Source organism: Takifugu rubripes, chromosome 11 (genome assembly GCF_901000725.2).
Source record: "Takifugu rubripes chromosome 11, fTakRub1.2, whole genome shotgun sequence".
Lineage (NCBI taxonomy): Eukaryota > Metazoa > Chordata > Actinopteri > Tetraodontiformes > Tetraodontidae > Takifugu > Takifugu rubripes.
The window spans coordinates 8,149,873-8,174,987 of record NC_042295.1 but is presented as its reverse complement, the minus strand read 5'-3'; the positions used below and the strand labels follow the sequence as shown (position 1 = coordinate 8,174,987).

At 43.7% G+C, this 25,115-nt stretch overlaps 4 protein-coding genes across 5 annotated transcripts; 2 read left to right on the top strand and 2 right to left on the bottom strand.

Annotated features, from left to right (window-relative positions):
* Positions 1-18: 18 nt before the first annotated feature.
* LOC115251538 (uncharacterized protein K04H4.2-like) lies at positions 19-2,394 on the bottom strand. Its single transcript, XM_029844139.1, has 6 exons — positions 2,266-2,394; positions 1,827-2,063; positions 1,303-1,490; positions 831-951; positions 354-504; positions 19-181 (listed from the first exon to the last, which is right to left on the bottom strand). Exons 1-6 carry the CDS (start codon positions 2,300-2,302, stop codon positions 19-21), a joined length of 897 nt encoding a protein of 298 aa, XP_029699999.1. The 5' UTR covers positions 2,303-2,394.
* Positions 2,395-2,569: 175 nt separating this feature from the next.
* LOC115251537 (multiple epidermal growth factor-like domains protein 6) lies at positions 2,570-16,862 on the bottom strand. The gene is made up of 42 exons (XM_029844138.1): positions 16,697-16,862; positions 16,513-16,621; positions 16,298-16,385; positions 15,989-16,177; positions 15,788-15,893; positions 15,462-15,701; positions 15,276-15,377; positions 15,000-15,164; positions 14,731-14,841; positions 14,194-14,386; positions 13,982-14,118; positions 13,609-13,833; positions 13,265-13,406; positions 13,004-13,127; positions 12,532-12,723; positions 12,321-12,458; positions 12,037-12,219; positions 11,736-11,930; positions 11,353-11,501; positions 10,968-11,136; positions 10,752-10,886; positions 10,448-10,600; positions 9,797-9,998; positions 9,537-9,677; positions 9,266-9,451; positions 8,997-9,068; positions 8,794-8,920; positions 8,558-8,691; positions 7,998-8,195; positions 7,757-7,906; positions 7,207-7,386; positions 6,883-6,999; positions 6,211-6,360; positions 5,980-6,132; positions 5,686-5,895; positions 5,478-5,582; positions 4,669-4,813; positions 4,362-4,573; positions 3,986-4,204; positions 3,773-3,879; positions 2,985-3,138; positions 2,570-2,707 (listed from the first exon to the last, which is right to left on the bottom strand). Exons 1-42 carry the CDS (start codon positions 16,824-16,826, stop codon positions 2,604-2,606), a joined length of 6,441 nt encoding a protein of 2,146 aa, XP_029699998.1. The 5' UTR covers positions 16,827-16,862; the 3' UTR covers positions 2,570-2,603.
* A 580-nt stretch (positions 16,863-17,442) lies between these two features.
* LOC105417061 (uncharacterized) lies at positions 17,443-19,673 on the top strand. Its single transcript, XM_011608421.2, has 10 exons — positions 17,443-17,621; positions 17,711-18,013; positions 18,101-18,157; positions 18,274-18,309; positions 18,437-18,553; positions 18,630-18,654; positions 18,740-18,780; positions 18,876-18,908; positions 18,991-19,103; positions 19,448-19,673. The coding sequence occupies exons 1-10, from the start codon at positions 17,576-17,578 to the stop codon at positions 19,577-19,579; spliced, it is 903 nt and encodes a 300-aa protein (XP_011606723.1). The 5' UTR covers positions 17,443-17,575; the 3' UTR covers positions 19,580-19,673.
* Positions 19,674-19,679: 6 nt separating this feature from the next.
* On the top strand, positions 19,680-24,997 carry LOC115251556 (midasin). 2 transcript variants are annotated; one of them, XM_029844239.1, is made up of 5 exons: positions 19,680-19,797; positions 21,017-21,171; positions 21,240-21,319; positions 21,425-21,480; positions 21,937-24,997. In XM_029844239.1, exons 2-5 carry the CDS (start codon positions 21,018-21,020, stop codon positions 23,597-23,599), a joined length of 1,953 nt encoding a protein of 650 aa, XP_029700099.1. In that variant the 5' UTR covers positions 19,680-19,797; position 21,017; the 3' UTR covers positions 23,600-24,997. The 2 variants fall into 2 exon arrangements, with proteins under 2 accessions (XP_029700099.1, XP_029700098.1); XM_029844238.1 differs by lacking the exon at positions 19,680-19,797 and adding an exon at positions 19,815-20,640.
* Positions 24,998-25,115: the final 118 nt, after the last annotated feature.

The window sequence follows — 25,115 nt, the reverse complement described above, 5'->3', positions numbered from 1 at the left end:
AACTTTAAATTGATGACATCAGTCATTGGTTTCTGCGTCACCGTCAACTGAGTTGAAAGTCCCAACAGGGCAGGGAATCATATAGATGGTTCCTGGGGGGCAATAAAATCCAGCAGAGCAACGATGTCCCATTGGTTCCTCTTCTGGCTGAGCAGTAACAGAGCCTTGGATACAAAGGTAACTAAGAGCAGAGCAATGATGGAAAAGGGGAAGCAGTGTTGACGGAGTATGACAGCAGGAGAAGAGCATAAGGGAGGTTCAACCACAGGCCAGGGAGACATAATAAACAGAAAACAGGCTGTTACGTGTCGCAACTATACGATTAGTGGGCTGTTCGGATGGCCTGTATTTACCCAGGAGAGCAGATCCCAGTGGGGGCTGCCAATCCAGAGGAACTGCAGTATCTCCCTGGAGGACAGGGCTGGCAGCCTGAATGATTGGACAAGCCCATCTGCCTGTTGAAGGCACCAGCTGGACATGGGAATGCTACACCAGACTGCGTTCCTATGGATAAGTAGTCCAAAACATCTACAGATGGTCCAGAAGTGAACGCTGCGCAGTGATCTTTATCTTGATTACGTTCTTGAATGCCCATTTGTTCGATTAAAAAAAGCATTTTCTGTTACAGCCACATTTGCAGGATAAACATTAATTCCTCAGTCCAGGCAATTCAGTAACATTTCAAGTGTTAGCAAATTTTGAATTGTTAACTATATTTACATTTTGACAAAGGCTGCAGTATCACAGGCATCTCATACAAACAACATAACATGATCTGGTGAAATTGTAACATGGAAATTATGTCAGTATTGATGTATATTGTCTCATACCTGGAGGGCAATAGTGTCCTTTAGGACACAGCAAGGGAGCGCGAGTCCCACCAACAAGCCCAGTATCAGCATCCATCGATCCAGCGCAGTAAAATCCTGGTGGACATGTAATGCAGTCAGCCTACAGAAGGATACACAGGATGCACAGATTTAAAGGTTGTTTTTGAATTCAGAGTATCCTGCAAATGACCCCCCCCCCCCCACCCCCGCAACTATAACATATACAATAGCCACATATGTTGAAATGTAGCTATAGCTGCTTCTCTAGAGATACATAACTATGTGAAAATAGTCATGTATGACAGCTAATATAAAGAAAAGCTAAATGTGTCATTGTGCATATGTTGTTTTTATGTGTGTGTGTTGTGGTAACTGAGAGGTGCTATATCTTCTTTATTGCCTCAGATGGGTGGGAAATTGTTTCCACTATCCTTTTCAACATTAGAAGGGTCTATTTATCCTTTTTCTGCACCTGTCCAGATAAATCCTGGTAGGTCCCCGGGGAGCACGGCACTTGTCTGTCAGACCCAGGTGGACACATGTTCCCAGGTGAGCAGAGTACAGAGACCTGCTGGCTGCTGTTCGTGCCGCCAGGACAGTAAGAACCGGCTGGACAAACATGAGAAGGGAGAGAGAGCCCCCTGGTGATGCAGAGGAAACCTGCAAAACAAAATCCAGCACATCCAACAGTTCCAGTGATCATCAACCCAAATAGGACTTTGGACAACACATTTGATCCATAAATACCAAAACAACAACACAATATTTACATAGTCAAGCTTAAACTGCTGGTTATAAAAGCCTGTCTTCCGATATAAATCCTTTTTTGTGTATGCAAGCTCTTACATACCCAAAATGTAATGGTATCTTTTGTGGAATGTTTTGGAACCCAGGACAGATGCGATATAGTTGTGCACCTCATGAGATTACTATGTGCATAAACTCTCAAGAATGCATGTAAATACATAAATAAACAAAGAGGAAATGAGTCGATACCTGCAGGACAAGTCAGACAATCAGAGAGACGACTGCTTCTGTTTTTGTTGTTGTAGTATCCCGTGGGACAGGGCAGTGGCGCTGACGATCCCTGGGGACAGTAATGACCTTCGGGGCATGAACCTCCTGATGCCCCTCCGTCCTCTGGCGTGGGTGAGTGAGCCCCAGAGGTGCAGTAGTACCCCCCACTACACTGGCCTGAAGGAACAGCTTTTCCAGTAGATGCACAGAAGAAACCTGGAGCATTGGCAAACATCATGTAGGTTTTCCAAGCAAAGCCTCAAATGCAGAATGATGGTTTAATATGCTGTAATGATCCAAACAGCTGCACTATAAAGTCATCCATTCTGCTGCATCCACTTCAAGGTCATCCTAAACATCCGTTCAACTAGTTGAGCTGAAGGCAACTCATAATAGTTAGCAGTAAATAGCAGGTGACCTGGAGGGCAGGGCAGACAGTCCTGAGGCTTTGTCATCCGAGAGTTTGGATTTATGGTTCCAGCTGGACACGGATACTGATGTTTGGACCAGGTCCCTGGCAGGCAGTAATGACCTACCGGACACTCATAACTTCTGGCATGAGAACCATTAAATCTGCTTGGACAGTAGAAACTATGCAGATAAAATGGGAATAATTAGGGCCAAAGCTGATGGTGGTGCCAATGAGGCATGAATAACACATGTGGTCATCAGGAAACACACGTAGTGCACAGATAGGTTCTACTGCTGTTATTACAGTTGGTGTTTTTTTATATTAAACTGAGTGTGGCTGATAGTTTACCCCTGGGGACAGCTGCTGCAGTTGGCTTGGCCTTCTTCTATGTTGATGGTTCCCAAGGGGCATAGCTGAGGAGCTCCAGAGCCCTCAGGACAGTAATAGTCTAGTTATGTAAAGACAAAGAATTGTGAAAGTGAAGCACACACACTGGTCCTCCAGGGTTGAATTGTTTAACTCAACAGAGCAGCTGCTTGTGTTTAGCCCCATTAACTCTAAAGACCCATTTATCCAGCCAGGCTAATGGGCAACTTAAGCTTCATTGGGAAGTTTAAATGGTCGATTTTTTATTGTGTTTCTTACAAGATTATCAGGCTGTGGTTATCTAAACCTATGTTCCAAGCTGCTTTCAGGCACAGTTGTCTGTCGCAGCATCTGATCACCTTCTGGACATGGTCCACCTCGGCTGTCTCTCAAAGGAGGGTCAGGGCGATCCGCGCCCTGCAGACAGAAGAAACCTTCCCAGCATTGTGCTGTAGGTGCCAACAGTGCCTCAGCATCACAGTAGTAACCAGGGAGACATGGCTGACACTCCTCCTGAGAAAGGAAACAAGAAAGATGTCAGAGGAAAGGAGAGAGGAAGAGAATTAATAAAATAAAATAAAATAGGAAAATTTATCCAGTGTTTATACACTAAAAAAAACAACTGAGTGACATCTGTGGGTACCCCACCCCCCCCCCCCCCCCCAAAAAAAATTTTTATTTACTGACATTATCGGTGTTCTTTCATCTCCATCGTTTACTTTTAATTTCATGGTATGAAAGTTTGGCCTCAAAATGTGACAACTTGAGAACCTGAGATGCATTTTAAAACACATCAGTCTCCACTAATGTGTAATGAGGGCAAAGGAAAACCTTTTTTCTTCATACATAAATTTTAGAACAGAAAGCAACAGCAGCACCATGGTGACTACTCAGACTATACTTGCAGCTAGTTTGACATATAAGAACAATACCAAAAAAAATATTTTACTATAAACTCAACACTGCTCTTTTTACAGAGGTCTTGTAAAAAGGAAATCCTCTATTCATAGTTTAATTAGATCTCTGACTTGGATGTAATGTGAGTACAAACAAGAAGGATTAGCTAACTTCAGCTGTCATCAATGACTGATGAATGTCTTTGTGTTAGTTTGAAAGACTTTTGAGTGCAATAGGGCGTCATATTGACCTGGGAGACTAATTTGGTGAGATTAGAGAAGGTACCACGTGGACAAGGCCAAGGAAAGATGCTGCCTCCTGGGCAGTAGTGACCAGCAGGACACGGTCCTCCCTCCCCTGGTGAGACACAAAAACAACAGCTACAAATACCAATGAAGAGCAATGTCAAATGCATAATGATGAGGGTGTGAAAAAAGTCAGGCTAGAGTGTAAAACAGCTCACCTTTAACCACTAGGAGTGGTTGTGGAGATGTATTTCCATATGTACAGTAATATCCCTCCTGACAGGGGCCGCTGACGGTTGTGCTATTTCTAGAAGAGCAGTAATGGCCGCCGTCACACTGTCTGCACTGAGACACAGACCAGTGCCCTGGGTCAGGACTATAGGTTCCCTCTGGGCAGGACCTCTGGTCAAAGCCTGTCCCCTCTGGGCAGTAAAAGCCTGTATGAAAGATTCACGAAATTTCGCAAACTTTTTCGATAATGGCTTCATTCTAAAGTTTTTGGTTCTTTTAAGCTTTGAGTGGTGGTGATTAGCATACAAATGGGAGGGGGGGAATCAAAGTGCTTTTAAGCGCATTCGAAAAAAAAAACCAAACCTGCAGGACACAAGTACAGAGCGCCAGACAGACAGTACCAGCCAGGCAGACACGGCTCGCACTGAGTAGCACGTGTAACAGCAGTAAATGTCCCTGGTTTACAAGGCACAGGTTGGACGGTCCCCTCTGGGCAGTAGGAACCTTCGGGACAAGGTCCTCCTGTAATTCCATCACTAGGAGTAGGTGTGACGGCTCCCCCCACACAGTAATATCTGCAGCAGAAAAACAACAATTCTCAAAACACTGCCCGTGAGCTCATAATAAACACGAAAGATGACAAGAGACTGAAGTTTATAGAAATCTCTACCCCCCACGACAGGGTCCATTAGGCTCAGTGATGCCAACAGAGTCGCAGTAGAATCCTCCGGGGCAGGGTCTGCAGTCCTCCACAACACGCAGACCTGAGCTGTTTGAAAATCTTCCCCGGGGGCAGGCCGAAGGAGCCACGGTGCCTATGAAAGGAAGACGACAACAGCACTTCTTGGTCCACATTCAAACAATTCAAAGGCAATTCGCAGAGTCGTATGTATTCTGCAGAATGGCTGCAGAAACTAAATTTTGGTGACAGAACTAGTCAGAGACACCTAGAATTGCATGCAAGGTTCCATGTTTGCCCCTCGGCAGTGTTTTCAATGCACAGGCCAGTGCTCAGCGCCGGGGGGGAAATATACAAGTTAATTTGAAGAAAATGTCATCAATAATATATGCCGTCTGAGCTTCTTGTAAGCAACCAAATGATGATTTGAATGAAAATAACACGACCTATATGTATGATTACATGTTAATTTAGAATTGAAATTGTCTTGTGCTCCATGAATTTGAAGGGTTTTGGCCTTTAAGAAAGAAGAACCGGAGAGGAAGCATTATAACACCATTTTATTAATTTAAGCTTTATTTCACACACTAAGTATGTATTTTTTTACTTAGATTGTTTTTGTGATTGGCTACATTTAAGCACGACTGGGTCAACAGCAACGTCTCCTTCCAGAAATTAGTCACTGAGATAAATCAAGAATACATTTTGAGGCTATTTATGGGTCCTTCCATGAAACTTGCATAACCGCTTTGTGTTAGCAGCAATGGTGATATAATGCGTGTGACTGAGTCCGTTGGAACCTTGGGGGCAGTAATGACCAGGAGGACATGGTGAGCCTGAGAATCCATCCAGAGGAGTGGGAGAGGAAGCCCCACCTTTGCACCAATAGCCTGCGTGGCATGGTCCTACAGGGAAGACAACCCATTCTTATCAAATACTGTAATTTGATGCATTGGTACATCAGTACTGCAGCTGAAAATAAACATAAAATAATTCCTATTTCTCAACCTGCTGGCTGTGTTAGTCCTGCAGAAGGACAATGCTGTCCAGCACCGCATAGCATGCAGTCAGAAGGGCTGCTAGTGGCCTGTCTAGGGTTGAAGGTGCCTGTAGGGCAAGGGTATTGGTTGGGCAGGGAAGTGCCTGCAGGGCAGTAGTGTCCTTCAGGGCAAGGTCTGAGTAGGGAGGCGTTAGCTAGTCGTGAGTCACAGTAGAATCCTTGAAAACAAACACATCTGTAGCTAGAGATAGTAAAAAAACAACAATAAAATGCATTTTTTTAATATCTGAAATTGTTGCTACCTGATAGACAGACAGTACAGTCTGCCTGTTTCTCTCTGTCCTGGTATGTTCCTGGTGGGCATGGTTCTGGAGCTGCACTACCCTGTGGGCAGAAGTGGCCTGGAGGACACGGCAAAGCTGCATCCACAGTCTGACCAGGGGGACACCAGTAGCCTGTCCAAAGGACAATGTAGTATAATATGAAAATGATACAGAGTTCAGCATAAATCCTGTTATGATACATGAACAGACCATGACTACAAGGTCCAGTCGGAGCTCTGAGTCCTGGTTCTCCACAATAAAAACCAGCAGGACAGGGTTGACAGTCAGCCTCACTAGGTAAACCAGGCACAGTGGAGAAAGTACCAACCGGACACAACTCTGGTTCTCCTGAGCCCTCAACTGCAGAGGAGAAACTTGGACCAGTGATTCATTCATCCACTCTTTCATTGCTTTCACATGCCTATTGTGGGCTGGGGGGAGGGTAAGACAGACAGTGAAGTCAGGATGCATCAGAAGAAAAGTCTAGAGACATCCCACACGGGTGAAGACATATAAATATAAGATTACTCATAATCAGATTACTCAGAGGCGAACATTGGTATTTTGGGGTGTTGACTCAAATTGTGTAACAGCTAAAGCTACTTAAGAATATATAATGGATCTTATTTTGACATCCCTGCGCCTTGAATTGACACACAGCAAAGTCGAGCACAGTAGCAGAAAACAATTTGTTATGCTCTTTGACTATAAAGATAGCGCAAGACATTACACAGTCTTGCACTAGGCTGTGGTAGAAATCAGAATACACTGGAAGGAATATTAAGCAGGGGTCCAGGCTTTATTACGCAATTATTACCAGGTCTAAAAACTTTGTCGGCAACTTCCTGCTAGAAGTGTAAATGCCTGAAGCCTTAAGCTTACCACAGTATGTCCCTGGTGGGCAGAGGCTGCCTGTTTCTCCATCTGTTGGTCTGGCGTGTGTGGCTCCTCCTGTACAGTAGTACCCAGGGGAGCAGGGACCCACTGGCAGGGCCAACCCTTATGAGCAACATAAGTTTGATTATTCGTATTTGACATCCCTGAAAATGCCTCTATTAGCAAAAACTATGATGTAGTCTTTACATATTGTGGAGATTCTTGTGTCGTGCTTTGCAAATGTTTACTGGTCCTAAAGTCGAAGTGCATTTGTGGAATTAGAGGTCAGTACCCTCAACCACAGAATCATATTTATCAGTTTCCAAATACCTGACATGTTACAGAAGGTTCCAGGTGGACATAGCAGGGGCTCTGGGCTGCCTAAAGGGCAGTAAAAGCCCACCTGACACCGGCCCCCCGTGGAGGTAGCTGGACAAAGGCAGTTGGCGTTTGTGTAATTGTCTAGGTCAAAAGGCTGAGAGTTCCACGCCGCTGACACACAAAACCAACCTGAGGGAGAGCGGGAAACAGATGTTGTGACCTGTAATGCATAAACACTCTGCTGCCACGCAAGAAGGTGGAAAGAAGACAATTACAGGACATGAGAGCAGCATTACGGGACTAAATAAGCAGGCTGCTGCTGCTGCTCAGAAAGTAAAGCGATGTCTTAGCTAGACGGGAAAGTTGCCATGCCTCACGCTTTATCTACATGTCCTCCCCCTTTCCAGACGGCTTTCAACTGAGTTGCTGGCCGCTCGAGACAAACAGGACGGCATACAGAATGAAATTCTGACACTGATAAATTACACCATATTGCTGTGATTGTATCTTTGGCAGGAAAGAAAAATCAAACCAGCACAGAGACACTCTTGACACTGACCAGCTTTGCACTTCCCAGACACTTTAGTCAGTCTCTCCTTCTCACAATAATGTCCTGGAGGACAGGGAAGGCAGCTGTCCAGACTCTGAGTCATGGGCTCTGGGTTGTAGTATCCACGAGGGCAGGGAAACTGTGTCGCATGCCGCGTACCTGTGCATAGGATTTCCATGACTCTGAATCACGTATTTATGTCTACAGTTTTATGGCAAAAGGATAAATATTGGTCATATTTTGCGGATACCATCAGGACAGTAGAACCCAGGGGGGCAAGGAAACTGGGTGAACTGGTCAGTCTTTCCTGCACAGTAGTAGCCTGCAGGACAGCGGGAGCAGGCAGACTGGCCGGTAAGGTTGGAATAGGTCCCAGCTGGGCAGGGCACCGCATTTGCACTACCCTCCGGGCAGTAATGAGCTCTGGGGCAAATTCCTCCTTCTGAGCCTGGAGAGGGAAAATATGACAATTAGAAATTTAATTAAGGAGCTTATGACTGAGAAATCCTTATCGTGATGGAGTCTGTAAAATTGATTAATTCAGTAATGACCAATTCTTAAACATACCCCTATTCCCAAAAAGTGTCATTCCCGATGCAAACTAACACCTATTTCTGATTAATTCCCTTCACACACTGCACACTTGCTCTTCTCTGTTCAGTTAGAATGCAACCTTAGTTTTGATGTTAGAAATTAATTTAAAAAATTAATTAAGAATTGAGCTGATCTGTGATGGGCTGTTTTAGAAAAGGTTAAAATAATATCAGACACGATCATATGACATCAATAATATTTTCACTTTTTAATTACCTGTAGCTTTAGTGTCTCCACCCGCACAGTAAAACCCTGCCTGGCAAAGCCCAGATGGATAGTTAAGACCAGGAGAGCCACAGAAATGACCTGGTGGACATGCTCGACAGCCAAAGATGTCCATCAGATAGAGACTGAAAACACACACATACAGAATCACATTAACATTGCACATAAACCAGAGCTTGAATGTTCAGAATTGTGCTGTGATGGGTGTATTCTAGTGGTAAATCCACCCGTTTGAGTAGGTTCCTGGTGGGCAGGACAGTGGAATACCCGTGCCCTCAGGACAGTATTTTCCCTGAGGACAAGCTCCTCCCACTCCAGTGCTGAAGTTCCCATCCGGGTTTGGAAAATTTACACCTTGAGACATTGGAATAGCTAAATTTCTCTGAACTCATTTATAATAATAAATTGATATAATCCCTTCTGGAGCAACCTGCTATGCAGTAGTAGCCAGCTTGACAGGGTCCAGTAGGTTCAAATAGACCCCACTCCTCACAAAAGAACCCTGTCAAAAGAGTATGGGAAAACTGGAACACCACCAAAAAAGACTGTCACATTATGCTTAAATGAGTTAATAGCAAGAACATTTTGTTAGAGCTTTAAAGTCGCCCACCTGGTTACAGAATATGACAAAATGTTCACATAATGTGAATGTGTAACGCCGGCCAGGCACTAAAGATAACTGGATGACAACACTCTCACCTGCTGGACAAATGAGGCACTGCTCCACTTGGCTGAGGCCTAATTGAGGACTGTACGTGCCAGGAGGACAGGGAAGAATGCCCTCAACACCTCCACCTAGACAGTAGTGTCCTGCTGGGCAGAGCTGGGCACCCTCTCCTGACAGACAGTAGGTTCCAGTGGGACAGTCTTCACACATTCCAACCCCTCCAATTAACAGAGTTCATGAATTAAAGGTGACATTTCAGGTTGAAAATCACAATAATGTAAACATTAAAGGATTGCTCTGTACCTGTAGTGTTTGAATATGTGCCATCTGGACAGACTACAGGGTAAGATGAGCCCAGGGGACAGTAATGACCCACTGGACAAATGTTCCCTGTCTCACCATCTGAGGGCATGGCTGAAACTGCTCCTCCTGAACAGTAATATCCTAAAAACCAGGAGAGACACAAATACAGGCCACAAAATACATCCTGAAATGTCTATAAAAATAAAAGCATTTCATACATTAATTTACTCGATTTTAAAGAATGTAATTAGGCTTCATACCACTATTACAAACACCGGAGGGCTGGTTGAGTCCGGTGCTGTTGCAGTACAGTCCTGGAGGGCAGAGCCAACAGGAAGAAAGGTTTTGGGCCCCCACAATACTGCTCCAAGTTCCTACAGGGCAAGGGTGCTGCTGGGGAAACATGGTTCCTGGTGGACAGACAAAGCCTGCAGAACACACATCCCCTGTGGCCATGGCAACCTGTGAAAAAACGCCAAAATGCGTCAAATTCTATTCAGTGAGTCTTAAAGGTTCAAGATAAAGTTGTGGGTAGTTTGGATCTGTCATTAATCTCCCACACACTCCCTGCAAGTTCTTAAGGCATAATATAATATAATTTATGATGAATTGTGGGACAATTGGCTTTGACACAACCCTTAAAGTGTGTGGGAAGCCAGGAGCTGTCAAACAGTCATAAATTCAATTTTAACTTTGAACAAAGACGGCAGAACGGTTCCTCAAGGATTTACTGATAAAACATATTGACAGTTAACTCGCGCAAAACTTAAAAGGATGTCTAAATTTGATTAACACCATAAATTCCAAAAGACCTGACATCATCACTGATCATTTCTAACAAACCACCATGGTTTCTAAGCGCATTACCGTGCGCTTTTATGGAACATTGATCAGGATAAGCCAATTCTTACTGGAGAGGCAGTGGAGGCCCCTGGCAAACAGTAGTGTCCTGAGTTACAGGGCCCCTCTGGCTCAGAGAGGCCTGCTTTGCTGCAGTACCAACCAGCCTCACATGGACGACAGTGTAGAATGACATTGCCACCGGGTTGGTCAGAGTACGTCCCCTGAATGATCAGATAATATCATTACAAAATAGCAATTATGGAAAGATGATTGATCCTCATGAAAACTATTAAGACTTTCTGAAAAACTAGAGAAGGCAATCTAACATCAAATCTGCACACACTTCATTTCACACATAAGCAGGATACAGACCTGAGGGCAGGGTCGAGCAAGAGAGGACCCAGGAGGACAATAGTGTCCTGTGGGACACAATAATGACTGAGACAGGCCGCTTTGGTTGCACAGCCTCCCGTCCTGACACTCCACACATGACTGTGCACCTCGACTCTGTAAAGCACGAACAGTAACCTCACTTTGTGCTTATCCCTGTTCTAATTATTATAGAAGGGTATTTTGCTTTATTCCTACAGACTGAAAAGTGCCCGGGGGACATGGCTTGGCCCTTGATGCCCCCTCTAATGTATAGTGGCCCTCCTGTGCTTCATTTTGAGTGGGTGAAGCTGAGCCACCGGTGCAATAAAAACCAGGAAAACAAGGGCCGGTCGGTGAGGTGCTGTTGGACCCTAGACAATAGAAACTGAGCAAGAGAGAAACTAAACTTACAACAAAAAAACAGAGTTTTCAATTTGATCTATAAATCATAAATGAATAAAAAATGTTATCTAAAGAACAACAATATGCTCATCTGATTTAAACTGTAATACTGAAGAGCTCATTTCCTCTTCAAAACAGCACTTAAAATGTAAGGTGTAAAACGTCTATTTGATATGACTGCGTCACTGTTTGGCCTCACCCTGGTGGACAGCTGACACACTCTTCAGCTGTGCTGAGGCCAGTGCTGTTGCTGAAGGTGCCCTGAGGACAAGGCAGAGGAGACGAGGAAGCTAGAGGACAGTAACTTCCTGTAGGACACAATCCACCAGACGGCCCATCTGTAGGAGTCTAAACATAGACACAGCACAGCCATGTAAAGGAATAACTCTTATATTTTACAGTTCATCCATTTTTTCCACACAGGACTTTCATCACTATATCAGTGAGTGTTTGTACATTAAGAATTCTTTTGTTAGAGAACTTATTTATAGGCAGCCAGAACAAAAATACTTTATGGAATATTTTCCAAGACCATGGATAAAATTCAATTATAAGTAATTCTTTGAAAAATGATTTGCATACTGCAGACTTGACCCCCTGTCTGCAGTAGAATCCCTCACGGCAGCTTCCAGAGGGCTCCGAGAGTCCCACGCCACTGCAATACTGGCCTCCACCACACGGGGAGCACTCAGACCCATCACTAAGAGCTACACGTGAACCGAACGTCCCCTCAGGACACGGCTCTGGAGCAGATGTACCTTCTGGACAGAAAAAGCCCTATTACAAAGAAAGAGACATTTTTTAATATGAATGCTCACCATCATATATGCAATGAATGAGTTTTTTTGTTTTTTTTAAATCTATAAATGTGATCTATTCCAACCTGTGGACACTCTGAAGGCGTGGAAGTTCCCAGTCTGCTGCAGTAATGTCTGGCCGGACATAAAACACACACCTCTCCACTGTGATTAAGTGTATTGTTTCTATATTGGCCAGCCTGGCAGGGGTAACTGTGAGGAAAACCAGTCCCTACGGGGCAAAAGTGTCCATGAGGACACACTCCTGTCTGAAATTACATGAATGTTTCATGTCATGTCTGTTCTTTGTAGAAAGGATTATAATAAAATACTTCATTATGTTGTCTATTTTCTACAGCAGTGATCTTACGGGCTTTGTAATTGGTTGTTCCTGAGGATTCTGGGAGTAACAGTAATTTCCCTCAGGACACAGGAAACAGTCAGTGACATCACGTAATCCAGGAAATTCGCTGTATGTACCATTAGGGCAAGGAATGGGATTTGGATCCTGCTTGGAAATCACATTTAATTAGTTATTTATGATTTTTGTTTTACTTTAGAAATCTGGTTCAATGTCTCACAATGCCTCCTCCGGGGCAGTAGAAGCCTCGAGGACAGAGGGTGGCTGACCGCTGGGGGTCCCGGGCCAAACCCTGTGAGCAGAGAAACCCTGGAGGGCACACCATGACACTCAACATGGCTTCCTCGCTCGTGGTCTCATTACTGCAGAAGTGACCCTTCAGGCATGGAGAGCACTCCAACGAGCCTTCATCCTACACACAAAATAATGTGAAGGAAGATTTAGAGGAATGAAGTCAAATTTATTGGCAAGTACGGGGGAGGGACAGAGCAGAATAAGGACTGGAAACTCATCTCTAATGTGCTTTTACCTACATCACCTGCTGGAATTTAAAGATACACATACATGGTGAGTAATATAAAACACACACATCAGCGTGGGCTCTAAAAATAGCAAAATCGGAACAGATAAGAGAGCAAAGACTAAAACACCGGCTCCAGTCACACCATCCTGTGTTAAAGATGAAGCCTTACAGAAAAGCTGCCAGCTCCACACACTTTGGGGTTGACAGTGGCAGAGTGGGGACAAAAATAGCCAGCAGGGCAGGCAATGCAGTCCTCCAGCCTCTGACCTCCTTTTAGATTGCGATATGTGGAGCTGGGGAAATAAAGAACATGTTACACACCATAAATCATACTGAACATCTTTCATTTTGACTAAATTAATGCCATCCATTTTAGCATCTGCCATATTAAAATCTTTCTGCTGATATTTGACATGCCAGTGGTGCTCACGGTGGACACGGTGAAGGTTTCGAGGTGCCCTGATGACAGAAGGAGCCTTCAGGACAAATCAGGCAGTCTTCACTGCGTCTGTTACCAATTTGGATGCTGTACGTTCCCACAGGGCAAGGAAACTGAGTGCCATATGCAGTCCCTAGTGACGCAACATCAAAATAATTATATTTACACTTATTTCTACAGATATGGAAGAGATAACATACAGTGTGTGTGTGTGTGTGTGTGTGTGTGTGTGTGTGTGTGTGTGTGTGTGTGTGTGTGTGTGTGTGTGTGTGTGTGAAATCAATTTCACAGAGAAAACCTTCCTTAAAGATTGACATTGACATTTGTGGGTCTACCTTCCAGACAGAAGTGTCCAGAGCTGCATCGGCCAGAAGGAGACCCAGACCCAGCCAAGCAGTACCAGCCCTGTGGACATGGCTTGCACTCCCTCTCAGTTTCCAATCCACTCTGCCCACTCCATGTCCCCACAGGACACTTGTACTGGGTGGGGAACATAGTTCCAGGTGGACAATAATGCCCTGCAAAGCAAAGGAGTGGTGGCCGCTGGATGCCACCAGTTCCTTGTAAAGGATAAATAATGTCAGTGTGGTGGGAGAGACAAAATCTTGGTTTTAATTACAATAAATTTGGTTGAGATTTCTTCTAATCTCTTGTCACGTTCAGTTGAAATCATTCTTTCTGACAATTCAAGATGAAAATAAATGGCACCTCGAAGACAAGCATATCGCGCTGGGCACTGCTGGCACTGTGAGCGGTCGGTGAGGTCAGTGCGATTGCTCAGTGTCCCTGGAGGGCAGGCGTTGGCTGGTGCGTTGGGTTTAGAGGAACCAGGGGGGCACACAAATCTGTCCAGATTGAAGTAAACTGGTATTTATTAAAACTGTGCATGCTGGAGTTAAAAATTCAAAGGGATCACTCACCCTTGCATGCAGTCCACATCCGGAGCTCTCAGAGCCACCTGCGTGCAGGCCTTTCCGGCGTAACATTCCCGGCAATCCGTGGACTCGTCCTGACCCTCTAAGGGGTTAAAGGAGCCCGGAGGACAGGGGACGGGGTTGCTTGTCCCCTCCGGACAGTAGAAACCAGCCAAGCATTTGAGACAGTCTTTCACACCTGGGGGGAATATCATGATGCTTTCAGGCAGAACGACGTCATTTTAGATAAGACCTGATCTATTTTAACAGGAATAAGAGGCTATTTTTCATCCATATATTGCAAAACTAACCGACGTTTTTATATAACCACTGAGCCTCGCCAAGGTAGACTGCTATAATTCCGTCATAGTTTATGTGAAGCTGCAGAGGGCTTGGAAGGATATTTCAAAATAACAGTTTTGCATGGCAACTCTGAGCCTCATAAGTATTATGCGCTGCGAAGAAATCAATAAATCTCAACGTGATATAAAGCATGTAAAAATAGGCACTTTACAGCAGTAGTGATAAAGAATATAACCTCACTTATTGCTCCTTGATGAGGTGTGAAGGTACCAGGAGGACATAGGACTTCCTGTTCTACACCGGCAGGACAATATCTTCCCCGAGCACAGGGCAATCCAGGCCCCGCTGAACCTGCCAGGGCCACAGATTTTATGAGGAGACTGGAGCAGTGAGCACAGTCTAAAATAATCCTGTTGAATCGATCCTCATATTCAAGTCAAGTCTTTTTTTAATACTCCTGTGTTAGGAGTTTTAAGACTTGCCTGCAGGACAGAACCATCCTTCTTTACATCTCTTACAGGCTGCCCTACTTGTCTGACCCAGTTGTTCCCCTGCTGTACCAGCCGGGCAAGGTGACCCGTGAGGGCTAGCGGTGCCCTCTTCACAGAAAAACCCCTGTGGGCACAGGAAGTGGGAGGTGGGTCTCTGTGAGCTGCCTTCCAGACAGTAAAAACCTTGAGAAAAGTATTTATAGATTATTAGGTTATCAGAATGTTTCCTGGACAGTGATACAGACCAACATTGTTTTCTATCATGTATGAGTTCAGTCACTGTTGAGGACATACTTGCAGGACAGATTGTGCACTCTCGTAGATTCTGCAGACCCTCTTGGGCCCCATAAGTCCCTGCAGGACAAGGAATAGCAACACCTCCCACACAGTAATGACCTGAGGCAAGAAGAAAAATTGGATTCAAGTTAGGAAAGCAGATTTTAATAAAAAAAATGACAATGTGCAGTGAAACACACTAACCTGCTGGACAGATCACACATGTCATGCCTTCTTTTATGTCTTTGTAGGTCCCTGGACGACAGACAATTGTTTGGCTGGACCTGATGGCTGGCTGGCTCCAGCGAGGGGCTGCAAATGTAACCCCGCCACACAGCAATGATGAATCATTACAGCCGTGACAGGACTTCTGTCCCGGTGCAGAAGACCATCCAAGAGGACAAGGAAGAGGCTGTGACATCCCACTATGTGGACAGTGACTCCCTATGGCAGACACACAGTACAGCTTTAATCCTTTTGTTACCTTTAAATCAGATTTGTTTAAATTCTGCTGTCATTTCAGGTTTAACCTGCAGGACACTCCAGACACTGGATGGTGCAGACAGTGGAATAGAAGCCCGGGAGGCAGTCATTACATGAAGTCTTCTCTATGTTGGGTTCCTTGCCAGGGCCACACTAGAAATATTGAGGAGAAGTAAAGGGAGTCTGATTTAATGGTCTCCAAATACAGAACACAGCTTTGGAGAAGTGGTTTCTTATGTCATATTTACTTTGATTGGAAACCCAGAGGGGCAGACTGAATCTACAGGGCAGGAGAGACACTTCAGGACTCCCTCTGGAGAATATTGTCCCGATGGGCACACAGACAGCGTCCCAGTGGCTGGATCACACTGGAATCCTGCTGGGCACAGCCTGCAGTCCACTTTGTCTTCTGAACTGATCAGACCTGGAAAACAAGGCTAGAACATACAGACCACTCACTGCAACAACAATTGACTGTTCAGCATCACACACAATTAAGAGTGCCTCCTAATTAGAGACATGGTTTTGCAAACTCTAGTGGTAAACAGTGCCGTTACCTTACAGTCACCAAGGGTGCTTTTCCCTGTGTGTAAGTTGAATGTTCCTGGTGGACATCTGCGAGGTGCAGATGCTTTGCCAGGACAACTATGAACAAAAATGCAATATTTAAGGCGCACTGGAGATAATAACACACAAAATTAGTAAAATTAATTCATTTTTTTTGGTACAAACGCTCATGTTTGCGCTTAATAGATAACAAAAGACAACTTACTAATGACCGGAAGGACACTCTAAACAAAACTGATGGGAGAAGTATTTTCCTTCTGGACACACGTCCACATCTTTACCAAGGCCGAGCTCTGTGGTCACGCCAGATAATTCTGGCAAACATAACTAAATGTAAGAGCTGTAAGCATAACTCAAAGTGTTTGATTGTGTAGTCGGCACCCCCTTACCTGAGCTGAGTCCACATTGAGTCAGCAGCAAGACAAAAATCCCTGAAACTGAAAAACACAACGGGTGGGTTAGTTTTCGGCAGCACATTATTACTGCATCTCCACTGTTTCTTGTTTCTGTCATTTCCATTTAGGGCCGTTTGATATGTGCAGGCAGTAGAGCAGACTGTCTAAAACTTTGAAAAGCGAGAGGGCTTTAATGACTGAAAGTGTAACAAGAGCAGGCAATGTAATTCCAGTGTGATTGCTCTGCTGATAATGGCATGCCGCGACGCTCCGTAACTGTATCCTCTGCTTCCATTATACATGAGCATGTGCAAATGCTAGCCTAGATACAGTCTCTCTGGCACTTCAGTTATTTATGTGGTGCATAATTAATTCAGGTGTGTAAAAAGTATTAAAAAATATTTGTTTTTTTTTAAAAAGAACAAATGAGTGGCATTAGAAGCAATTATCCAGAAATGAATCAAACCATCAGAGATCAAGGGCCATCAAAACTATCCGATCTGAGTGCAAAACATTCCATCAGACACTTTCTGAGTGAGTGCAGAGACTGAGCAGGAGTAAATCATGTATGCTTTGCATTATTGATGTGTAAGTAAAATGGATCTGAACGTCCTCATGTGTTAGACTCCTCTTCACTACTCTCAACACAGCCTTTTTGTGCAGGAAGTCAGCTGCTACACGTGGAAGGTTATGAATTATATTTAGGCAGTTTATACCCCTCATACCACTTCCTGGGCCTGTGCACAGGATTTGGAGAAAAAAAAAAAATGTTTGCATTTTGCAGGTGCAAGTATCTCTACACTACGAGATAAAACCAGCATTGGATTGCATGCTGTCAGGCATCAGAAGCCATAAAAACAACTAATCTCAGTGATGATGATTTTCTCTTTCGCTATGCTCCTTTTAGCAATAACACAAGGTAAAGTATATTAATGTTGGGGCGATGCTTAAATCGTGTTAACTACATGCAGCGAGTTTCGTTAAGATACGCATTTCCTTGTTTTGCAGGTTCTACACACAGAGAACAGCGGAACATTCAGGTTGATGTGTTGACTGTAGCATTGGGGGACTCTCTAATATTAAACTGTACCTACGACTGCTCTGTTGGATTCGTGCGAGGCTGCTGGAGTAAGGCATCAGACAGGTCAGGCTGTTACGGGAAAGTCACTCAAATGGACTTTTGCACAATTTCCCTTCATCTGCCGAATGTCACCGCGGAAGATCTGGAGAACTACACTTGTTACACGCAGAACACAGATCATGTTGAACTTGCACAAAACATTCAGCAGACTGTTTTACTGCAGCTGCGAGGTGAACAAACTTATAGGATTATCAATATTGTATCACAAAATGGCTCAACATTTAATATAAAACTGTCTTCTTTTTTTGTCTTTTTAGCTCCAACAACAACCCATTACCCATCTACAGTTACACATGAAACTAAAACGAACACTGGTGAGGTTTACTGTTATTCATGGTATAGAACATTCAGTACACAAATACACAACATTCAATCGTAGCATCGATTGCAACTTTCAATGTTAATGGATACTAAATTTTATATTTCTCAGCATCTGTTTCCAGAAAACCAAAGGATATCAGCAAAGGTGGACTGTTTTTCTATAACACTACCAAAAATCTCATAAATATATATTCTTTCTAAAATAAACTCCAAACTACTACTGATGTTTGATTTTTTATAACAGGAGAATAACATTTATATTTTTTCAACAGGAGAAATTATTGGAATTAAGGCTCTAGCATCAGTTACTGTTGCTGTGGCCACGGCACTGGCAGTATTAGCAGCCTATCTCTGCCTGAGTCGCAATAAACAACGCTGCAGTTGTAAAGGTGATTACCAAACCTGGGATAATGACTCTAAAATTTTAAATAGGCATAATCTTATAATACAACTATCATCTTGCAGGGGAGCCTCTTGTGTCCTCCACAAAGTGAGTATGAATCAATACATTTAAAGGTAATAATGGTAAAAGCTAACATTTTGCTTACAAATTATTTGTTGTATCTATTATTTAGTGCATCACTGAGTTTAGACGCTGCCAGTTCACCGGTGAAGGGTAAAAAGATTCAAATGAGTTTTGAAAAAATGTCCAATCTGTTTACTGTTTGGTTTGTTCACCCCTGCTGTATCCTCTGTCTGCTGACATGCAAGGTGAAAGAGTGACTTTGAGGATTCCTACCCCAGGTAAGATGAGTTGACACCACTTCACCGTCTAAGCCACAAAGACACAAAGTTATTAATAGACTGAATCATTTCTTCGACCTAGACAATGACAGTGACACTGAGGTTCCATATGCGGACATCATGATCACTGTTCGAGGCGTCAGTACACCAGAGCTTACCCAGGTTGGGTACCTGTCTACCGGAGATGGAAAAGAGGTAAGGGACAAAAGAGTTAATATGTTTTACATTAGAAATATTTAGGGTATAATACCAATATGGTCATCATCTCCTATGTTGCCATGCAAAAAGGGGAACACATTCAACGCCTGAGTTATCGCTGTGAAATTCACACGCTCAGAAAAATCTAATTATAAAAATATAACAATCATCATAAATTTTGCACGACCTGTTCTATGTGAGCACAATTATTACGCTTCATGCATAATACAGTCAATGTCTTCATATGCTAGGAAAATGTTGGTGATATATTATTTCTTAAATAAAAGTCAGAGTGGGGTGCCTGTCAATTCCCAACATTTTCCTTCCCCCCGTCCCTCCAGTGGTGGAGGGATGAATCCCAGGGTCACCTGCAGGCTTCCCGCTCAGCTGACAGACTCCATCTCCCGCAGCCCAGAGAGATCAGCCGCAAAATGAGCACCAACTCCGAGTACGCGGTCATCACGTACGCCTGACTGGGAAAGGAAATTCCTTCTCCGAATACGCTCGTTGTGTTTATAATGTGTGATTATAGTGAGTTTGTGTCAACCAATAAAGCTGTTATGTTTAGCCAGTGTCACATTTGAGTCTGCGGTGCCGGTAAGGGGACCTGTTGCCTAGCAACGACTGTCAAACACGACAGCTAGCTTAAACGCTGACCAACAAGGTGCATACGTACTGGGGGCGAGTAAAGGTAACAAACGCATGTATAATTCCACTCATAACCCTTTTTAAGGTAACTTTAAGTTTATAATTCACGATCCACTTCAGGTGATGTGTGCAGTGTTGCAAAATGGCGACTTTCTCGCTAAATCTAGCGACTTTTCAAATCATCTTGGTGACTTTTTTCTTGTCAAAAGCGAATAGCGACAAATCCGGGGAATTTTGAGAGTTGTTGGATATTTTTCTTCTTTTGGGAAGACTGACGTATTGTTCTAGTGTAGTCTAGCATCGGGTGCTGCCGTCAGTTCCTCCCCCGTTTTAAAGCACCCACGGGCGGCCACTCTCCCAGCAGCCGCCCGCAGCCGTACCAGACGTGTCGGAGCACCGCGCATGGGCAAACCCTGTCTTCCAAAGAGCGTTGTAAATGTAAACGTTTCTTCACTGTCACAATGAAATAAGTTATTACATTTGACTCAAAAACCACTTCCTTTGAAAACAACAACTGTGTGTGGAGAGGATAAGAAAATAAGCATTGAACCCGAATTTGGGTCAGACTAGTTCTGTGCATCTGCATGAAATGGAAAGAAGCGTTCCTTTACAATCTTTATTACAGTCAGCAACCCGTTGTCCTGTTCTGTACCCCCCACCCATCCACCAACACCAACACCACCATGCCATACCCTGATGCAGAAAAATAAGATCAAAACAAAAGTCTCAATATTTCACATTTGATCTTTCAAAGATCAAAGGAGTCTTGATTCAGAGCAACATGCTAAATTACAGCTATTTTCCATTGTATTACAACTGCACTCCACTAATGCTATAAAATAAAGAACTACTTTCTGTGTAGATATAAAGAAATACAAAATACAAGGTAAGAATATTACAACCAAAAGACAGTTGATTCTTTGTACCTTTGCACAAATGCAAGGAGCACAATCCTGCTTTAAGTTTTCCAGTTTGTGTTCTTATTTAGGAATATGCTTGTTTATATTTTCTTCTGAAAATATTCAAGGTGTTTTTGTTTTTTTTTTGGGGGGGGTGCTCAAAATGAAAATAATGCAAATTGGATAGTGATTTACTTTTTGGACAGCCAATGGTGACTAGCCTTTTTGAGGAGTTGTAACAGTGTGTATACCATAGATATTTTTAACCAAAACACCAAAAGCCATGTTAGCTTTACTGTCTACCTCCATATGTTAAGGGTTGTGTGAAAGTGAAAAGTTTTGTCTTGTCCTATAATTTATTAGAATGTCAGTACCATTCTCCAGCACTCACCTGCGGCTCCCCCGAGGTTTTGGTACCATCTTGAATGGTCTGGTCAGAGAAGTCCTGCGAGACCAGCCTGAAGACATTCCCAAATATGCTGCACAGTACTTTAGTTCTCTTCTCAAACAAAGACAAGGTAACTCAAATGTTAAAAAAAAGTGAAAAATGTATCTTATTGACATATTTAACTTTATTTAATAACAGAGAGTGGCCTGGACACTGCTGAGTGGGCTGCTAGACTGGAAGAGAGATTCTATTATAATCATGAATTTAAAGACACAGAGGTAAAATTAGTTTACAGTTTACAGCACTATTGTCAGAATGAACAGCTTCATTCTACCGGTACTCTTTATCTGTGAAATTGTTTTCTTGTCTTATTACATATTTAGACAGACCAAGTCCCTGCTACTGAAGAAACGAGTGCAACCAGGGCGACTACATGCAAGTGAGTCATTGCATGTCCTATTTAAAGCAAAAGATAAAAACCAGGAGAGGGACCAGAGTGAAAGAAAAATAACAAGGGATATATGAGGAGAAATTGACAATAAATTTTTTTTGTTCTGTGTTCAAAGTCAATAGACAATGTGTCATTGCTATCCAGGTGAAACGTGTTGTTTTTTTTGTCTGCGTCGATCACATCTTCAGCACTCGGCAACTGTTGCTGTGCCTTAACCATTAAGGTGCCATTTTCAAATGCGAGAATATTATCGTTAAAGAATTCTCAAATACTCGTAGGTTATGAATTATTTTGAACTAGCAAAAGGCAGATTTGCAGTTTAAGATGTGCAGGAGAGCAGCAAAAGGAAAGGCACAGGAAAACAGATAAGTAGGTGTTCCTTAACTTATGATTTACAGATGTACTGCTTGTCAGACTGAGCACCATTTTTTGCACAATTTTTAGGGAAAATTCTATTGATTCCAAAACTGGAGAAGAATTCAGTCATTCAAAAGCAGTCTCCAGTTTTTCCACCATCCAACAGGATGCATCTGATGGTGCTACAGGCACAGAAGAAGAAAAACATGGTATTACAGAGAGGCTCACATCAAAAGGCAAACTTTCTGAAGGGGAATCGCTAAACAGGGAACTAGAAGCAGAAGAACCAAGTGGTGAGACGGAGGAGATCCCATCGGGAACTGTGGGTTCAGCCAATGAAAAAGAAATCAGTCACGTTTCACATGAAGATGTCGATCATTCTGACTTCGAGTTCATTGGAATATCACCGAGTTTTACAGATGGTGCGGCCCGTGCCTCAACTCCACTGGCTGCAGAGGGTGAGGGAAGGGATAAAGAAGTAGGTCTTGATCAGGATATGGTGGATCCAAATGAAAAAACGATAGTTGAAGAACAATCAGAGGTCGTTTCAGAGTCTGGATGCCCTAATGTGGATGTGTTTGCAGCAATTTGTGAGGAAAAAGAAAATACTGTGGAAGGAAACACTGCTACAGATGACAGACAGGAAGGGGACCAGGACACAGGGCTGAAATTGGAAGTGGAAAGACCCGAGGACAATCAGCAAGAAGCAGAGGATCAAGCAGAGGCAACAGAGGAGGTGGAAAGATTACAGACTTCTTCTGAGGAAAAGCATGAAAGATTCAGTAATATAGAAGACAGCAATACACATAAAGGCAACTCATTGGTTGAGGTCAGCTTTGAAGACCTTCCAGAGGCTCAGGAGATGAAACACTTTGAGCCAGAGGAACCGGATACAGTGGAGGTCTTGAAGCCTAATATAGAAAAGCAGCCTGGGGAAGAATCTAAAGAAATCACTACTGTGGAACTAGATCAAAACATGTCCGCTACACAAGATGGTAGAGAACATGAAATGGTGGGCGTTGAAATGGAAGTTAACTCAGAAGAGAAGGGAATGGAAAATCAGCAGGGAACATCTGTAATGAAGGAGAGGGTAGATACAAATGATTCTGGTCTATCTGATGGGGAGGATGAGATGGGCCAAGGTGATAAAGTTGTCAGTTCATCAGATCAGTCCGCCGTTACGATAGAGGAAAATAACCCAGAGCGTGGAAAAAGTTCCACACCTGAGAGCTCTTTGAAAATAGGTGAAGGTAAATCCCAGCTAAAGGATCCAATCTCTGAAGGAGCTGAGACAGCAGACCTGCATAAAGTAGATGAAGAAGATGTTTTCAAACAAGGATGCTGTGAAGCTGGTGCGGAAGATCAGTCGCTGCAAGCAACCCAGTCAAATTCATCAACTGAGGCCCCGGAGACAGAGACTGAAACTTTAGAGACAAGTGCCCAACCTCTGTCAGGTGAGGACGAAGACCAAAGGACAGCCGAAGAGTCAGAGCCAGACTTCAAAGTGTTAGAGGAAGAAACACCAGAATCCTCAGAAGCTGTAGAGGAAACAAAGTTTGACTCAGGAGAACAAGAGGACAGGGAGACGCTGTTTGTCAAGGACAGTGTTAGTCCAGACCCACGAGCCGACGCAGTAGAGGAGGAGCATTTAGAAAAGGACACCACGGGACCTGAAGACATCAGTGGTGAAAAGGTAACACTTGTGCACTGTCTCAATAAAGACTATTCATCACATTCATGGCAATTCTGATTAATGAAAAGAATCTAGATGTTGCTGCCATTGTAGTCAAAGCAGTTCACCTATATCAGGTCCTATAAATGAACCCATCAAAGGGTGAGCCTGATCAACAATGACCCTCATTTGATTGTCCCTCTCCTGCACACAAGATGCAGATGCAGAGATACAGTACATCTCCAAGTAAGTGTGCTATCTTGATTGGCCTACGCTACGATAAAGTTTTAATCTCTTTAATATCTGCGACAACTGAATGGATTCCCAGTTAGATCTTTAACCTTTGTGCTGCCATCACAGTTAGCCTCGTCTGATATGTCTGGACAACCGCGGCTGCAAATGCACAAGGAGGGAGAGCCAGGAATGGGTGCCAAGCACGTTACCATGGCAACCCCTCTCCACCATGCACTTTCTCTTAGTGTCGTCATGGAATTAATAGGAGATGGTTATGGCGATAGTTGCTATGCACCATCTGTATCAGTAATCTACCCTCAACTGCAGCGTGTGAGGGATCAAATTGCTGAACAATATGTCTTGTTTTTCTGCCTTTTTGAGTAGTGACAATTCATTACAGTTACAACAAAGTAAACATGCAATGGACACGCTGCATCGGCCACATGTTCGGGGGAATGCTGTAGCGTCACAGAGGTGCACTTTGGTTTCCTCTTTGCTTGCTTGCTCAGTATTTGCAAGTTGCCATGTCCTCTGTCCTTAGAGGAATCGTACAGCCTGCTGATTAGGCTGATATGAGCAGAACTACTATGTCGTGATTGATTTCAGTAAGCATAATTAAGGCAAATTAGGTAACAGCTTGATACACAAGGCTGCTTAGAGAAATCAGGCAGGAGACAGATTTAATATACTGTTTAGGAGCGCGTTGATGTCATGCATTTAACTCAAATAAATGGACGCTCTCTATTTTTCTCCAACTTGTCTGCTAGCCTGGCAGAGGAGTGTGGGCGGCTGTACCAGCTGGGATCAGAGGGAGGGAGAGGGCTGCGAGTTCTCTCTGCCTCCTCTCTAATAAATTTATAACACTTCCTCGTGTAAAAGAGCCCGAGATATTTTCGCTACGCTTTTAGCAGAAGAGGAAAGTCAGCAATAATTGTTTTCGTTGACCATCTGGCTTGTGCATAGTAGGCTGCATAAGCTGGTCATCCGTTTTTTTGTGGAGGTTGATTGTTTATTAGTAGCACGTGGATGTGTGAATTTGAATGTTTGTCTATGCTTCTGTTTCACTGCGGTTGGTGCAAAGCAGCCACTTTTTGCATTTCTGATTTATTTATTCCAGATCTGGTTGCCGTGTTTCAAACTTCTAATCGAGGCCGTCAGCTGCGTCACCAGCTGACGGCCAACGCCGTCACTTTGTTTCGGCTTATCTTAAATGGCGAGGCCCTTTAATTGTGTGAGGTAAACACAGGTCAGCAGCCTTAATGAGACTGGAAAGACGGAGCACATGCTGTCATGTTTGTAGGAGGTCGCTGTCTCCCTCCCTCCCTTCCTCCCTCCCTCGTCCTCACTCTGACTGTATAAC